Raw genomic sequence first — 19,116 nt, 5'->3', positions numbered from 1 at the left:
ACAAACTTTTCCAGGCAATGCATGGAAGTAGCAATTGCCTGGACAGATATTGAGCTTGGGCACTTTTATGCTCTTTTCAGTGTATCTCAGACATTCGCTTCTTCTGCTCCACTTTCTCCCAGGATGTCCACACCCATCTTGTCCCTCAGAAGTCTGGTGCAGTAGTCTCCCATACCAGCCACTCTGGATGGCATCAAGACAAGAGATGGGGACACTCTTAGGTCAGCTGAGTTCCAGCCCTGGCAGCCATACATTCTCGTTACATGGCTGAGAAACCACCCTCTCTGCCTCAGCAGCGCTTCAAACCAGCTGTGAGAAAGTTTGATGGAAGAACTGAGGGGTTTTCTTTCCTCTCAGTCCTTTTCAAAGTTTAGAAATAGATATTTAGGACTGTTAACAGAAGACTGTCAAAAACACAGTGTCTGAGGAATGCTGTGACTTATAAGATTGTACTATTCAGTTTAATTTTAATTGGAGAAAGCTATGAGACCATTACAATTTTTTAATACTCCTTATTATTCATTCTCTGAAGAGAATCCTTTTGCACAGTTTTCTTCAACTCTAGACTTAGGTGGAAGGATTAATGCACAGACTACAAAGGCATGTTTGTCAGAGGTTATATATATGCCATTAGACATTTTATTACTGGATCTCTTCTGATTGTTGCTAACTAAGGAAAAAAAAAACAAACAAAAAACCCACAAAACCAAACACCAAAACAAAAATCAATTCCCAATGAAATCAGCTTTGTTTCTGGGCTGCAAAACTGATGAAAGAGGAGAATCCGATCCTAACTTAATTTCAGTTTAGTATGTCCAGCCATGTACAGGAAATTAACATGAGCTGGTATCTACAGCAGTAAAGATCCAGGTAACATCCCACAAGGGCCAGAACTACTTAATAATGAAAGAATTAATTTGTTAAAAAAATCCCAAACAAAACAACCACTGTTGTTCTGTGTTAATATGTGAGCATATTCTAAAACTAATATTCACACAAATGCAATTGTTCAATTGATGCAACTCAGTAATTTTTATTGCAACTGGAAGACAATACATCACAGAAACTTTATGGTAGGTTTTGGGAAAGTGTTATTTACAATAATAATTGATGAAATAGTTTGTCTTTGGCAATATGATTACACATCAAGAAAATGTAAAATGCAAGTATGCCTCTAAATCAACAATTTCATATTTCCTAAAGATCAGCTGATTGCACTTGCCTTCGGACTGCTCATTTAGGTAAACACAAATACAACTTAACATCACTGTTCATTCCCCGTCACAGTTCATATTTTAATATTGATGAAATTGGCAGTTTCAGACGCCAAGTACAGGAAAAAAAAATTGGCTTATCACTGTACTAAATTAACTTATTGGCCAGTTAAGGTCCTGTGACCCTTAAGCATTGATACTAAATCTCTTGGTCTTTTGATTGCTTTATCACTTTTTCTGTAAAACAAAATACTTCAGAAATTACAGATCAGAGTATAAAAAAATGTACAAGTTCATAATGCTTTTCATACACACACAAATCATTCCCCCCAACATTTTACATCATGGCAGTTTTAAGTAGTGAGTGTGAATGATGCAGGCATGGAACTGGTTATCAGATAACAGGTATGACTTTCAATTACTGTCCCACACACATACTCAGGAAATGTACAATGCTCTAGTAACTTAAAAATGTACTCAAGTTCAATGTCATCCAAACAAAAAAAGGTCTTGGGATTTCAGGCCAGAGTAAACAAATGAAAAAGTTTCCCATTTTAGATTGTCAGCCATTCCAGAGTCCAGCATGTAGTTTTAGTATTCGGTGAAATCCCTTCTAGCACTAAAGGCCAGCACAAGTTGTCATTTATCCCTTAAACCCTCGGATGATGAGCTCCTGTAACTGCTGGCCTGATCCAAAGCCTCACGAAATCCACTGAAAATAAAAAAGTGAAACAAAAAACCCCCTCCCACTGATTGTGAAAGGATGTTGCATCAGGCTGATATTCCCCTCTTTGCAAAAGGAAATGTGATACAGTAGAAAAACCATTATATAGTTTCAGATAAATATATCTTGTTTTCAATGCTAAAACAAAACCCAAACTTCCCAAACCAGGAAAGGCTACTTATTAGAACAACTCAAAAGTGACCTTTAAATCATTTCTGGTTTAAATGTATACCAGCAAAATACAGCACCATAGACACATTAGGTTGAGACTGTTTTTTGGTCAGTGAAGCTAGTACTTGTTTGCTGAACTGTGGAAGAATTATAAGGTCATGTACATGATCAAAGATAAAGCAACCCAGCTGACAAGTCTCTGCTTAATTCAAGAATAACCAGTACTAAAAATAAAAATGCAAAAATAAAAATCCCTAATAAACCACCATCAATTAATACTTTCTAAAGAAAAGGGGATTAACAGATGAATTTACAAATGTATGCAGATTTATACAGAACACTGAATGTTGTGTGTAAATCCTTATAAACTTCATCTTAAAACAGAAACACACAAAATGTATAGTTTGACTTACACATCCCATTTCAAAGGAAAAGAGACATCATTACAACTTGGTAACTGTGCTAATTGCAATATAAATCAGACAGAAATTCAGAGTTTGGCAGGTAACTAAGAGGGTTATCACTTAGGTTATATAGCAAAGTGTTGATGTATATTACATAGAGTAGTATAAATAATAAAAAAGTATTATTTAAATTAGATCACAGTGCTGCATTATGTGCATAACAGTGTTTGATATATTACTGGAGGGCTGTGAAGAACACTACTAAAACTTAACTGGTCAGACGGTCAACACTGATACTCTGTTACAATCAGGAGGATGTATGGTTCAAATGCTCTTTTGGTGGCAAAGTTAAGAAAATGTTTCAAAGTATTTCCTAAAAAATATGCCAATGAGCTATTCAGGCAGTAGTGATGTGCCTGAAGGAGCTGGGTTTGCATTCTCCAGGAAGTGAAGTAAATTGCATTGGAAATGCATTTTCTCAGTAGTTTTATTCTGATCCTGGAGCACAGGAGAGTAATGTTTCAAAAAATGCCTAGGGCCGGATTAAAGCAAAAATTGTAGTAACAATAACAGTGAAATGGTAAAGGCTTCCAGGAGCACTTGGGTGTCCATAGCTCCACTAACTGCAAAGGAGACCAGACACCTTCAAGTTCTAGAAGACCTCAGATTGTGCACTCTCAGACCCACAGTGTGATTCTTGGTGTGTCCTGTGCAGGGCCGAGAAGGAAGGATGGGTCCCTTCCAACTCAACATATTTTATGATTCTATGATCTACATCTTTAGATGGATTGGGATGGGAGCCAAAATCTCAGTGAAAATAAATTACCACTACTAAGAAACCAGGACAAAGTGTTGTTTTGGTCATTTTATCTGTGGTGCCATTTGGTGTACAATTTAGAATTTCATTGTCTGGTAAAGTATGTTGATGTATCTCTACCTCACTCCAGTGAAGAATGCAGCCTCCAGCTTTTTTCTGTATCTTTTCCACAAGTAGACAGTAATTCAGCTCAACACTGGGAGCCAATGCATCTCCTTTGGGATTCCCTTCTCCCATTAAGGTAGGAGAGGAACCAGAAGATGAACCTCAATTGCTGGAGAGAAGAGTCTCAGGACAGTTCTCCAGTCCTACAGGGCTCACCTCACTCCCACATTTGGCTCTTCAGCTGTAAAGCCCTGTGATCTCTGTAGAACTACTGCCAATTTTGCCAGGAGAAGATCAGAAGCAGACTGCTTTCAGAAACAGCTATGGGGTGATACATTTAAGCTGTTCAAGATCTGTGCTTGCATTTTTAAATGCAAGCAGAATCTGCACCAAAATGCAGTAGGACATCCAACTGCTTGCAGAATGCAAGCACGATCAGCAGATTTCACCTCCCTGGAGATGCTGGTGAAATCTGCTTATGGCATTAGCTCTGGCCTGCAAGAGCTTCTTGCTGCAGAAGGCATATTCCAAAGGAACTCGCCATGAAGTCCAGCAACCCTTACAATTCATGTGAAACTCACCACTGAGCACCTGCTGACCTTGCCCCCACCTGTCTTGGAGAAACGCTAATTTGGCAATACTCAGAGTGAGAAGAAGGGGAAGTTAGAGATTTGACAACTTCTCACCCCAAAATGGCTTAGAAGGAAAGCAAACAAGCAAAACCACACCACCTCCTATCTGGCAAGTGAGAGAGTTTGTAATACAGTGCAATTACCAGTCCGTTTTGACATCATTCAGTTGAAGTAAAGACAATTCGATTAAAAACCGACATCGTATTTTTTGGAAAACAAATCAATTTCAGTTCTTACACAAAAAAAGAGAACTTCTCTGATGGAGTAGAACCAGTTCTGACAAAGTTGCCATTGTCAGCCAGGCACAAATATGATTTAAAAGGTGACTCCTAAATACTTTATACAATCCAAATTATGTACTTCTCATCAACAGTCAGAATAAGCATCAATAAGGACAAGTTGTTTTTAAACACCAGAAATAATCCATTGATGGCAGCCCAAACATAACTTTGTAAAATCCTACCAAAGAATACCTTCCAGGCAGAACAGACTAGGAGAAACAAATTTTATATGAAAATAGATGCTTGCCAACATTTTAGGTTTACCAGGAAGTATATAGAGATCTTGTTGAAGTCTTAGATAGGTGTTATACATATGTATCTATATATATATCTGTATAAAGTTAACCTGCCTAATTAGATATTTATGCAAAATGACTGTTTTCTAAGATGAGTAATACTAGTGGTAATTATATATTTAGCCACCAAGAGTCCACATTAATGAATGGTACTTGTTTTTCAGCAGATACTGATCTCATTTGCACTGACACACTGCAATCAGAGAAGTTGCTCTGGAATTAGTGTTGTGGACAGAATCTGGCCACTGGCACACAAGCATGTAGCTTTCCCTGGAGGACAGAGATGGCTGAGCCATGGTTTGTATTTTCTGCCACTAGATTTTTCAGTGCTGTTTTTGGTAAATATTAAGCCACTCCCAAGCTGATACAACTATGCATCAATGAGCAAAGGTGGTGGCAAAGTGATACTGTAGTACCTTCTATTTCAAATGACTCTCTCAAAAGTCTGTAAAAGATGAACACCAAGTTCTCTTGTACAGGGCTGTGTGCTTCACCACCTGCAGACTTTGGCTGTAGAGAGCATGGACCTGGGAAGAAGCAGATTATCCCAGTCTGATCAGACAAGGGAAATGTTATGGCTCATTCATCTCTGTGCTACCTGGCCAAGGGACTGGTCCTTCCTGTTTTCCCCAACGTTATCTAAAGGGCTGCAGGCAGCCAACAGAAGTTAGTCTCTATGTACTCCTGACTTAACTAATGCTGGAATCAATGCTGCATGCATTGGCCCCTGCAAACTGAGAGGAACAAGGCTGTTTCTTGCAGTATCCATGGCTCTCTCCTTCCTTATCTCCTAAGCTGGCAGTTGTGCTGGGCTCTGGCAGCTATCAAGCTGCACCTGGATCCCAGGACACGCTGGCTGAGATGGGAGGAGAGGCACACTTTTGCTGTGCGGCCCTGTTCTTTACAAAATGCTTGTGGGGTACAGAACCAGGTCCAGACCAGCCTGTCCTTCAGTACTTCCACCTCCTAACTGAGCACACACCACAGGCATCTCCAAATACAACTTTTAGCTCACTGCACTGAATAGGAAGTCAAACCCTTCTCTAACTCACTCTTCATAAACTAGATCCATCTTGGTTAAACTGCTGCCTGAAACAGCTGTTAGTGATAAATCTAAACCTATACTCTTTAAGAAACCAACCATTTTGTTCTCTTAAGTGGTTGGTTTCTGGGATTTTCTTTTTGCCTCTAGGATATTCTAAGTGAAGAATTTTTCATGGCAAATGCAAGAATCCAGGTGAGAGAGACTGTTTAGTTTATTTCACAGCTTCTCTGTGCTGTAGTGATTTTCAGTCTCATAGCCATCCTTACCAGAGTAGCACTGTACCTGAATCACACTCTCTGTAACACTGGTTTTTATTCAGACACCTCCATAAGGCTCTTAACTAACTTCATTTTTTCATGGCAAATTAGCAAAGCTATTTTCTTGTCTACTTATTCCTGAATCAAATCAGAGAGTTTTCCTCAATTAACCTCCCATTATTTTCTTGATTCTGTCATACACACTCACTACTAAATTTGCCCTCAGATTATTGCGTCATGTTACACATGTACAGACGAAGAAAAGACACACTTTTACTTTTTTCTTTTTTTTTTTCTTTTTTTAACAGAAGTAGGGAGAGGGGGCTGAATGTGCAGACAAGGCAGTATAATTCAACCATCCAAGCCCTACCAGAGCATGAAGATTTTATTTTTTAATATTGCAGAGTAAGTTCCCCAACAGTCAGTGTTTGTCCCTGAAGAAGGTTAAACCTTAAACACCTGCTTCAAAAAAACCCCAACGACAACAAAAAAGAACCAAAACAAAAACAAAACAAAACAAAAAAATAAAACCCCCAAAAAACAAACTCTAAGCCTAAGGGCTTAAAAATTAGAGGCATAGCCTTTTTCTCTATTTTCTATATTTATATGAAAATAATTCATGCTTCATGCTAAATACATTATTTACCTTACAAGAACTTTGTCATCTTTGAATAAAAAAAATTGTTTGCTTTTTGTTTTCCCCCTTTCCCTAAAGAATCCATGCAATGTGGATCAAATTTCTTCTGCTGGCTATGCTGGTTGAATCTGGAAATTTGTTGTCATTTTTGCACAGATGAATCCTGACTGATGGTCACTGCACACTCACTTCTGAGGGCAGTGTAGGAGCTCTTTTGTTGAATTTCTGAATTTTACTGTTCACCAATATGCTTTCCTTCTAGTTTTAAATACAGAATACTACTAATGGCAGGTTTTGTAGCTTTGTTTCCCCTGTTAGATCAAGGATGTGATCCACAGAAAAAGATTCTGATGTACATTGTAGCTACTGTAATTTCTTAGATTTGATTACTTTCCACTCAGGCAGTTTAGAAGACATAGTTTGTTTTTCCCTATTACTATTATTTTTTGCACGCAGTGCCAATCTTCAGGCTTATGGCTTTTTGAACATTCTTTCAATTTAATATAGAAGACAGAATTCAATGGTTAACGATGCTACTAACAGTCACACCCCTCCCATTTCATTATTTCAATGAAACCCATTGCATACATAATTTAAATTTCCTCTAACTTAGAGTTATCAGTCTTCACACTATGAGCCACACAGGATACGTGACACACTAGGGGTGCATTGCTGCTTGCACAGTTGCCACCAGTGGCTGTCCGAAGACTTGTGTGGCACATCTCCAAGTGCCACTAAACAGTTCCTGCTTGAGAAGTACGTGCCTCCTCTTTCCCACAAATCTCTTTATTCACATTCACTTCTAATCCAATTGTAAGGCCATTAAAAAAATTCTTAAGGGCCAGGCCTGAATGAATCCTAAATTACGCACAGCTCTTCTACTCTAAGAGGGATTTCCAAGTGCCCAATATTACTCCCATCACATTAATGTTGATATCACTGCATATTCAACCATGCATTTTTGACAAGCGGGAGAAAGCAAAAAATGGTGATTTTGGCTTTCTTTTTTTGTTAACTTTTTGTCTTCAGGTAATGAAAAGCTTTTGTAAATTAGCTGAGTGTCAGTATGAGTTCTATGGCTTCAATCTCCTTTAAAAATAAAAATCTTAAGGGTCAAAAAAAAAAAACCAAACAAAAAACCCAAATAAACAAAACAAAAAGAAATAGAAGAAAAACAAAAAAAGGAAAAAATTGCTGATATTGCCACAAATCATTAGAATTCACCTGACGTGCTGAAACAAAACTTTGTAAGTTCAAACAAATCATTGATTTGTTCTAATTTTTTGTGGTTTCCTTTTGCTCTTTCTGCCCCTTTGCCGTCCGATTGGTGATGTTGTTCAAACAGGATCGAATTCCTGCTAAATGCAGGAGTGATCCTGCTGCTTCTTTCATCTCCTCATCGTCACTCTCAGGGGGCTTTTCTGTACGTCTCTTTTTAAGAGGCAGTGTGTCACTTGGTACTTTTTTCGCCTTCATTAAATGTTGCCTTTTCTTGTGCTGGGATGCATATCCACTGTCAGCTAAAGAATCCTTGGTCTCCTTCCGACTTTGCTTTTTGTCCTCCTCTTCTGTTTCGCTATGGCTCTCGTGGCTCTGGAAGCTCACCTCACTTCCTTCACTGCTGTCTTGGCTACCTTTAGTTGCAAATTCATACTGGTCATCAGCAGAGGAAGAGGAAACGGAGTCGCTGGCAGGCGATGTGCTCCTGTGGTTGGAAGATTTGGCACTGCTGTAGTTGTGATCCTCCTTTGGGTCACCACTAACAACTGGAGAGCCGCAGGACTGTTCGCTTTCCGTCCGCATCCGGCAGTTTGTTATTCCATTCCTGTAAAAACAAATCCAAGCACTCTTAGAAGCCACAGAGATGTGATCCTGCTTCAAAGCAAAAGATGATAAAGCCAACTGACAGGTAAATTGAAATTACAATCTGAAATGATGACTATCAAAGTAATGTCCATGCAAGCTCGTTTCAAAGCCTTGTGGATTGGACTTAACATACAAAATAACCCAAAGATGCAAAAAAGCACAAGAAGCAGAAACAAGTAGGGGATGGTTACAAATAAATGATGTGTAAACAGTATTGATTTAAATTTCAATTAATAGTTTACATTTTCAAAAATTAAAAAGAAAACTCCCCAATATTATTTTATCTCCTGGGTAAATAAACTGTTAAATTGCATAAATAGCCCCTCATCTTTTGCATATAAAGTGATACTACCAAAAATGTGGGGAAGAGACACTAGCTTTCTGGGGCAATTCCTTGCCTGCTCTGAAAGACACTTTCCAGCTCTAATTCCAACTTGTATTCCATGGTTCACCTCGGAAGTAGCACAACTTCTATTTAGGACTCTTTGCAAGAGAATGAACAACTATGTCCAGTCACAGTTCTGACTCTGATCAGTTAATAAATAACCTTAAAAGCAATACAATCTTAAGCCACTAGCTGCCAAGGAAATATTAGAACGTGTTCAAAAACAAGCAGCAGAAAAAATAAATCTGGATTTGCTCTAGAAGCTGTCATTTTCTCCTTTGGTTTTATGGCACCCTGTGCAGTGGGAACTACTGCAGCATGATATGTTTAAAAATGAACTGATTTTTTTTTTCTGTAGTGAAAAGTATTAGAGCATTGCCACTGACTTTAAAAAACAGAATACAATACTTACAATACTATTAAAGAAGGCACCGACTCTGTGCCATGCTTAACTCCTGCCGAAAAGGAGAAGAGCAGGATGCTCCTCATTGAGTCAAGCCATCATCACTGCCATCTGCCAGTTTACCAGCCTTGAACCTCTCTGTCAGTTAAAAAAAATCCAGCCAAAAAGCAAGGCTGTTTAAACCCTCACATGATAAACTGATTTAAACTTGCCATCTTTGTGTTACCATTGGAGTGCTTTTGCACACTTGGGGCAGTGTTGGATTAAAACCCTTTCTTAAATGCACACACTGAACATAGATGTATCTTAAGAGGAAGGGCACAGTGGGAGGTCCAGAGTATTACGGCTCTTCTACTTTTAAAAATGGGAAAGTACTTTAGGTTTCAGGCCATGGACCTCATGTATGGTTTCCTTACACAAGAAACAGCAGAGTATAACCCATTTCTGAAAGGTAAGGTTGAAAGGTGGGTAAAATAAGAGTGGTATGTCATTCCACAGTTCCTGTTCATCTAAATGGCCTTGTCTGCAAGAGCTCACTGAGATAAGAAAGCCCCTTGCATTTATGAACTAGTGACAGGACAATGCTAGGAGGCAGCAAATTCATCAGTCATTCCAAATGTTATTTACAGTGCTTTCAAAGAAATGTATAGAATAGAAGGTACACTTATTAGCAAAGAAAGCCTCTTGCCAACCTCTTTTGCTCAACAAAATTACTTTTGCCTAGGTTTCTGAGTAGATGTATGATCCATAAATTCCATACAGAACCCAGAAGGAATACACAAAGCTCCTTCAATTATTAATAACTAAGTGCAATGTCATTCATGATTGTGCAGCAAGCCAGCTGCATTTACTCTGTGATGGCTTGCAACTGCAGGGGTTGTCATTAGAGGATGCCAAATGCTTAGAATAAGAAATCATCCATACTAAGCTAGTTATAAGGTGAATTTATAACCAACTCCTTAAGATCAGCCATTACAAGGAAGCATGTGATGCATTTTAAGTGACAGATTCTTCATTTTTAGGGTAAATTTACATTTAAAGATGTTAAAAATTATCATAAATTAGCATAAAATTAAACTTACTTGATTTTACAAGGCAGCTAAAAGTCAGAGCAATATGGCTTACTAAAAATCACACACTACTAATTTTCCATTAAAAAATAACAACCAATTCTTGCTCCAAGGAAACAAATACAGGACAGAATAGGTGGGAACTCAAATGAAATTCCTACTGACTGCAAGTGAACAAGGCTTCTAATGGATGTGATTTAAACCAAGACACCCATTTAGATCTACTCTTGTGGGTTTGTACCAAGAGATTGTCAATAAAAGGAAAGCCACTGCTCCATGGAGCAGCACAGCAACCACGTGCCAGAGACATCTCTGATTTACCCTGCTCTGGAGTCTCTAGTGTTGCCTGTACATAAAGGGGCTGTAATTTGGATTCAAAAGCTATGCCCATGGGACTTACTCCAAATCCCAATTCCTCCAAATCAGCAGAAAAACAGAATGAAATGCCCGGGGAGTACAGAGGGATGTCCCAGGGGAGGGGGTACTGTGAGGCTGGCATCCCACAGGGAGCGCTGGTAAAGAAAAATACAAGTTTACAAGGAGGTGCAAAAAAAGAATTGCTTTAAAAAAAAAAAAGGGAGAAAAGAACAATAACACTTCAGAAGAAAGTGGAACTGGTCAAGAAATGAATAGCATTTGGATCTCAGAAAAATCTTTGGGTTTCACTTACATTTTGAAAGATTTCCAACCAGTTCTGCTTGAGGAAATACAAAAGGAAGAGAAAGCAGGTGAAGGAGAGGATTAGCAAAGCACATTTGCAGAAAAGTAAAAAGTTATACAGGAAGAGTGTTTAGGATTTTCGCAACAGCAAAAGTCATGTACCCTGAAAGTAAATCTGATCTGTATCTTAATATGCAATAGCTCAAACATTAGATAAATTACTTATAACTGATATTAGTAAGAGCTGAATGAACAAATATCTAAACAATTAATACACCAGATATGCTTCTGAGACATTCTTAAGCTCTACACTGCTCTTAGACAATCATATATATATTCACTATGAAATGAATTTGTGATTTATATAGTTCAATCTAGATCATCAGACAGAACTCCCTTGGGTTTCAGGACACAGATTTTGGCTAGCTCCATCTATTTTTGCTCACAGTTCGGGTTGTAACTCTCACTTTGTTTCCCCCCTTTTTTGTTCAGAACTTCATTTCAAAATTTCCAGAAACTGACATATTTTCATGTTTTAAAGTAGTGGCTTGCTCTTTCAGGAAAGTTGCTGGGACAGTCTCCAGAGCTTTTCATCCTACTCACATGGACTATCTTATTTGCTTGAGGGATCTCAGCCTAAAGCAATGTGCACACTTTCTTTTTAGAACATTTCCATTTGTTTGTAGCACAATGACACAATCCTCAAGCAGTGCAGATGTAAGTCTGGACTACTGAAAATCTGACTTCATTCCCATTGTTAATGGATATGAATTCTACTACCAATGTCACCAGAAGCCAGACAGGACTCATGGCAGCTGGGTCTCAAGTTAGAGGAAATAATGTCCTTTGCACAGTGCTAGTGCCTCTGCCTTTCAGAGAGGTCTTCCTCAGGAGGAGACAAAAGTGAGACTGTCATTTCACCAAGTACAGGCATATCTTCCTTAAATTTCTCTGCTAGCTTGAAAGAAAGATAGGTAATCACATTCTGTTTGCAAAATGGCAAAGGTTTTGCTGAAAAAAACTTACTGCATTTCACACTGGAGACAGGTATATTCCTTTGATGAACAAAGAAAACCTATGTGGAGTTTAAATATCACCTTAATCTACCTCTGATCCTTCTGGATGACAGATACTGTATACCCATAGATGACAGTTTTTGGATGTAACTGGAAGCACACAGTCAGAAGACACAATGAAAACAGTAAAGGTAAGCTGGGTTTGTAGATTTTCACACATTCCCGGTTCGCAAAAAAAAAAGAAAAAGAAAAATCACTTTTTTTTATTTCAAAGGGAAATTCAGAACAGTCAGAACTTTTGGCTACAGGTAGTTGAACTGCTTCTTAAAACCACTACAAACCAGCAGACAGAAGGATGAGCAAGTGTATGAAAAGTAAGTGGTGCTCACTTGCTCTACAATGAGATTCTGTCAGGGGTTACTGAGTTAAAAGTCAACAGTGAGCTGCTCACAATAGTGACAGAAGCTCTTACAAAGGTACTTCAGAGAAAAATTGTATGCAAAGGACCACAGTAAATACACTTCATGAACTGCCAGCAGTATCAGCAGCAGATCTGAAATGAAACCAAATGGAGCCCTGTGCATTTTGCAAAGAAAGAAGAATCAAGTCAGTCAGCATTGCTGTCCTCTAGTTACTGAAGGATTCCTTTGGCTCCCAAGGATAACTCATCCTGCCTCTTACAGGTGGGGAGGGGAATGCAGTGCATCTGGGATGATCTGGGGTGTGTTAAGCTGATCGCACCAGTGGTAAGCACTAAGAAGATACAATTAAGAATTTATGAAAGGAAATATCTACCAATTCCTTTATCTAAGCAAAAATAGTAATTCACAGATAATGTAAGTGAATGATAATAATTCTATTTATGCTTTGGCATCTACTCTGCACATGCAATGTTTGTTTTATTTAATCACTGCTTGAATGGCTGCTTCAAGGGAGGAAAATAGAAGCAAAAATAAAGACAGCATGAGAAATAAAGTCACAATAATAAAAGCTATGCCCAAGGAATAATCTAGTAATTGCCCTATAATTTTGAAGTGCAAATAATCCTAAATAACCATTTTCCATCTTCAGATAAGGTTAAGCACAAAACTCGTTCTTGTCATGCCCTAGTGATCAGGAGCTGCATAAGGAACTGTGGCATTAATAGCAGAAAAACAGGCATTTTAAAATCTACTCATGATGAAGTAGGTAAGGTTGCCAAAATTTTGGGGTGCCAAAATGCAACACTAGCAGACCTTACCTACTTTTTGTTGTCTTTCTGCTTGGTTTGGTTTTTTGGTTTTTGTTTTGTTGTTGTTGTTTTTGTTTTTTTCTTTAAATTCCTCAAAATCAAGAAAGACTTGTAGCTCTGCCAGTGCAGGTGCACTTGTTTTGCCTATGAATAAGAAAAATTTTATCTTGGAAACTTGAATAGAAATATTTTTTTTTACTGAAGGAAGTTCTTTGGGAAACCTGTTTGCAATTTCCAGGTAACTGTGAAATTCCTTGAGAATGTCTGTGTTTAATCCCAGCCAGCAACTGTGTCACATGCAGCTGCTTGCTCTTCCCTGTTCCAGGTGGGACTGGGAGAAGAATTGGAAAAAGGTAAACATGAATTGAGACACAAACACTTTGAAATAAAGTAAATAACAACAAAACCAGTAACAGCAATGATGATGAAGGTGATAAAAAGAGAGAGATAACAAAAAGGGGAATAAAACACAAGAAAGATAAGGGATGCACAACACAATGGTTTCCAACTCAACCCATCCCTCAGGAGTGATGAGCTCCTCCCTGCAAACTCTCCCAGTTTATGCTCTATGGTATGAAATATCCCTTTGGCCAGTTCAGGTCACCTGCCCTGCCCCTGCTCCCTTCTTGTGCACCTGCTCACTGGCAGAGCATGGGAAACTGAAAAGTCCTTGACTTGGGACAAGTTCTGCTCAGTAACTAAACCATTAGCATATTATCAACATTGTTCTCCTGCTAAAGCCAACACACAGCTCTGCACTGCCTACTAGGAAGAAAATGAACTGCATGCAAGCCAAAACCAGGACAGAGAAGAATTTGGTGAAGAAGAATTGGATAAAATGGGGAAAACCCCATGTAATTTCCTATTAATTTTTATTTTTAACCTGCAGTAATTTAAAACCCAAGGTATTTCTAACAAATAGTACCAAAAGTAATCTAACCTATTACCTAGGCATATGTAGCATATAAGTAAATTTTAAAAAAAAATTACCAAGGATATTTTGTAAAACATCTTCTGCAAAATAGCCTGAACCAAATTACAAGGCCTATGCTAAACAGCTGCTAAGATTCTCTGTGGGGTGAATTTCCATCAACCTCACCTCAGTGGATCTGTCCACATCAGGCATGTGAGAGGCTTAGGCTCAGTAGTTCTACTGCACAGCAGCAGGACTTGGACACAGTCATAAACCACCCACCCACTATGGATAACTGCAGAAAATTACAAATATTGTGGTGAAATTGATGCTACACAATCTCAAATGTCAGATCAACTTCCAAGCTTGTGCTCTTCCCAAGGGTTGATGTAACAGGTCATACCTGACTCCTGTGGAAGGTGATTACATATGGTAAGAGCTTTGTGCACCTTGCCAAGACATGTGAATGTCATATGCACTGGCCACTTTGACAGACACCATCCCTACCAAAGCAACACAGAAGTCCACCTAGAAAAACATTTAAAAGGTATTTTCCAATGGATGATGATAGGAAGAGCAAGAGCTCACTTTCCCAACCAACTCCTTGCTGTATGTAAGGAACTACTGGCTTTGCCTGCTTTCAGTGAATACCTCTGTCAGTCAGTATCTTCTACATATCCAGACTGTCACTGCATTTGCTTTTAGATTCTCTGAGGGAACTATATAGGGATATGGTCTGCCAAAAATATCCCCAGAATACGATGGATCTCATGCTGGAGCCATGCTACACGCTGTGCAGCTCTGAAGCGTTATTTTCCCTGCTGTTTTTGGGTGGGTCTTACACTTGTCAGCCACAACATGGAAAATATGGATGGTAAACAAGCTAAAAGTGGTGTGAATAAAGTAAATAAAAAGCTACTGTCAAAACACATCCAATTATGCTCTGCTGTGGAGATTTAACACCAGAGGATGATTTTCAAAGTAAAAATAGTGTGGGATGCCTTTCCATTTGTAGATGAGTTTGGAATGAAAGGCCTATTTGTGCAATTTAAGCCAAATGCACTACAAAATAATGATGATTGCAACTGTAATTCTTTATTCATGGAAAGTCATCTTTGTTAAATAAACCTCAGGAGGGTTTTTTAACCCAAAGGACTTAATTCAATTGTACCTTATTTTATATATAAAATATAAAGTAATTATATGTAATTACAAGGGAAGAGCAACACATTGATACCTTCTACAGGAACAAAATATGCCAATGCATTCAGTCACGCTGTCAAAGATGAACAGCACAGTAAACTTTTCTATTCATGGCAGTTAACACATCAGAAATCACAGACTACAGCTTCTCAGTCCAATGCTATAGTTTTGGCTTCCTTTCTGAGCAACAGATTAGTCAAAACACCCACATAACTGCAGATTTAACCCAAGACCAAACTTTTTCTTACTCTGTTTTGGCACTAATGGCACTGCACAACAGGACAACATACAGCAAGCTATTTGTACCAGCTTGGGGGACAACTAAACCAAAGACCATTAAGATATTGAGGAAATAAAACACAAAATGAAATAAACAGCTCAGACAGCAAGGAAGTGCCAAGAGAAGACCAGCATCTTACAGAGGAACCTGTAATTCCTACATATGGTAACTAAAGAAAAACAGTTATGAGGTTTAATTTATTATGCAACTGTCTGCATAATAAAGAAAATGCTAATGGTCCCCCATGAGAATGATGAAAACTACCTTCTTCAGGTGGCTTCAGGCCTTTCATTTGTAGCACCAAAGGAACACTTCTCAAAAGAAGACATTTGATTTTAAAAATCTTAGAAAGAAGTTGTCTGACTTCTCAATACACAGGCAGAGGCACACAATTTCAGCAGAAAAATTAACAGGAGACTGCACCACCTACCAAGGCTGCCCAGACCTCCCCCCTGGTAAAAGCTAGTGGGGAAAATCATCCTTCCTGCACCTGAACATGTCTGAAAACATCCCCTGCCAGCCTGACTGGACCATTGTCCTCTGTGCAGGAATGACAGCTCAATCTGAGCAGTCCACCTACTCTTAAATTGCAAAAAAAGGCTGTATGGATGCTTTGGTAAATTTCCCCTGCTGCACATTCTAAGCAGAAGTTATTCTCAGGAGACACCATGAAAGCTGAACATGACAGCTCCTATTTAGTCTGATGTATCTGAGGAGAGGGGCTGGCACCAAGAAACAGTGTACTTTTCACAGAACTGATAACAGAGGTGTCCAGTTTTGAGAGGACCAGATGATGTTCCAAGAGGCATTGTGAATCCAGATTGATGTTCTTCCCAAAGAAATCCTGAACAGTATTATCCCTGAGGGAAACAAGACAAAACTGCCTGCTGAACTCGCTCTGTTGAAGAGTCCCCTAACTTCTCAAAGGCTTTCAAAGCCTCTTGTCTGTGTCTCCCTCTGCCTTCCAAGAATTAAAAGAGGGGATATTGCAGGAGATTTTAAATATGAGCAGACATTATGCACACCAGGAATATATTCATAGCAAGCTATTTCTAATACTGCCTAAGGCTGGAGAAGAGAACAAAAAGAATTAGAAATGTCTGCATTAACTAATGATAAGTGCTTTTCTGTGACACAGAGCAAAAAGAACATAAGCAAGGGAAGGTAAAATCCCTAATTTCCCATCTCTACATTACAGGTAGGTGGTAGAGATCCCATTCTCTACTGCTGGGAAAAAAACCATGAGAAACAGTCCTTTGAAAATGTATAAAATGTAACTAGATACAGCTTTACAGCACAGCAATTTGAGGATGCCTACACAGAAGTTTTCAAGTGGCCTGGAAGTAAAACAGTTCTATCTCCTCCATGAGTCAATCCTGATTATGAAACAGAGTCTAAGCAGGAAATACAGATAAACTCCAGAGAGAATACTAAGACCACTATGTCCTCCATTTAGCTTGAAAACCTCATAAAAATTATATATAATTAATGATCCTGTAGTCCTATGGCTCTGCAATCCCCACTGGAGCAGAATACAAGTCCTGGGTGAAGCCAGTGGCAAAGCTGATGAAGAGAGCTGACCCCTGCTGCTAGCAAGGCCAAGCTGTGGTAAAGAGAGATGGAGAGGAACTCTGCAGAATTCTGGAGGATGACCCTTGAGGTTGCATCCCTTCAGTGTAGCAAATGGGAAAAACAGCTGAAGAACTGGCTCATCAAAAATTATGGATTTTATTCCAATTAGTGTCTTCTCCTCTATGCATTTTAAGCATCAAGACCACATGAACGTCATAGGCTCTCTCTCTGTCTTTCTCTCCATTTACTGGATGGAAACACTGCACCCAAGGGACTAGACCCTGATTCTGAAAAGGGATAAAAAATAAAACCCCCCATGTATATAGTGATAGAATTAGGCCTACCTAGATACTTTATTTCAATGCCTTGCAGCCCTTTCCTGAGAAAAGAGAGTGTAATTGCAACAGCACCGTGAAGTGAGGTCAGCACTAATTATGAAACCCCACCCAGAATACCCAACTGCCTGAGCTGAAATAGCTTTTGCAGATACTGAGAGTTCTGGAAGAGGAGGGCACTGGCAGTGCACTTGACCAAATTAATCTCTGTTGTGACTGACTGAAAATGGAGCTACACCCGGGGCAAATTGTTCTTCCACCAATAAACCAGCACTGCTTTAAGCAAAACAAACCACTGAACCACAGTTCCTACTGCCATCACTAGATGTCTCTTACTGCCCTGCTTCCTGATAGTTCAGTATCTTAAACAACATTTTACCCTTGAATGTTTCAGTATAACCTTGAAATAAAACCATAGTGAAAGAAACTGCCTCACAAAGATCTAAGTTAGTAACAAAATGACAGCTATATGTTCAAATAGCTTTCAGGATTTGCTTTAATGTTATTGATACTCTTCTCTCTGGTATTTAATCCAGGAAAAAATCTTTAAGAAAAGGGAGAGAGGGGAGGAGAAAACATTTGCACTTACTAAAACAGGCCACTACAGGAGGTTCTCACCACAAACTGCCTGCAATTTGCTAGTGAAAATACAAGTGTTTTCACCAACCACCATGCAACAGACAGATATGCCATGACTATCCTGCTAAGGATGATATCCCAAGAATTTTAGGTGGCAGAATTTTATTTCATTTAGAACCTCAGAAGCATTGGCAAGCAGCAAAATACCCAGAGCTTACCTATACTTTTACACTTTTTAAAAATGCTGATTTATTTCATGCAGATCTCACAATGATGCACTCTTACCTCACTGCGACAGCCATGCTCCCTATAGGGTTGATTGGCAATGGCCTGGCTCCAGGAAATATTCCTCTACTCAGTACTCGAGCTCCATTTTGTATCACTCCCGAAGGAACTAAAAACAAAACAAAACATACAATGTTTTTTCTTCTAAAGGAAAAGTTAGAAAAGTACAGGAGCAAAATGTGGAACTCAGGCTTTTCAATGTACTGGAAAACCATTAGAGAGCTCGTGCAGTACACTGCTTACCTTGGACATCTCAGCCTCGAGTCTTCTGAGCCATTCTATTTCCAATGCTATTTTCATGGCAAACAATGATAACATGGCTTGCCAAAGCCACTGCCTGACCTAGTTGCTGCAGATCATTCCTTGTACAAATGAATCACTTTTCTTTTGCAATTGCTGTTCTACTGCGAATGAATGTGCTTAGAGTCAAAACCAGCTATGAGCACAGATGTAACTATTTTGTCTACAAAAAGAAACAATGACCCCTTACAGATAAATTGAACACAAGTATTTCACTGCAAGATCACAGTTGACAGCTTTTTATCATCCCAGTTTACTTTCTGAGCAGCAATATCTTGGGCCCCATCCCTGCAAAACCAAATATAAACTACAAATATGTATTTAGCAGGAAGAGAAAGAGAAGAGGCTTAGAGGCCATTATGTCCATAGCAGTGATTAGGCCCTGCCCCTGGCCATGGGTGACCCTGCCATGCAGCCTGGCAGCAGTCCCGTGCC

General features: G+C 39.0%; 1 protein-coding gene across 8 annotated transcripts in view; it reads right to left on the bottom strand.

The window, feature by feature from the left end:
* Positions 1–1,005: 1,005 nt before the first annotated feature.
* The window catches only part of FOXN3 (forkhead box N3), a 205,247-nt gene continuing 187,136 nt past the window's right edge, over positions 1,006–19,116 (bottom strand). For 5 of the 8 annotated variants that reach the window (XM_063160133.1, XM_063160134.1, XM_063160132.1 and 2 more), the window contains 3 exons: positions 18,382–18,490; positions 10,978–11,001; positions 1,006–8,408 (listed from right to left, as the gene is read on the bottom strand). In XM_063160133.1, coding sequence (XP_063016203.1) covers positions 7,859–8,408; positions 10,978–11,001; positions 18,382–18,490 — 683 coding nt within the window. In that variant the 3' untranslated portion in view covers positions 1,006–7,858. The remainder of the gene's footprint in view (positions 8,409–10,977; positions 11,002–18,381; positions 18,491–19,116) is intronic. The other 3 variants (XM_063160136.1, XM_063160137.1, XM_063160139.1) reach the window with 1 other exon arrangement.

The sequence above is a fragment of the Melospiza melodia genome, chromosome 6 (assembly GCF_035770615.1).
Source record: "Melospiza melodia melodia isolate bMelMel2 chromosome 6, bMelMel2.pri, whole genome shotgun sequence".
NCBI classification, from domain to species: Eukaryota; Metazoa; Chordata; class Aves; order Passeriformes; family Passerellidae; genus Melospiza; species Melospiza melodia.
The sequence above is the reverse complement of the archived record's forward strand: the minus strand, read 5'-3'. Positions and strand labels throughout refer to the sequence as shown.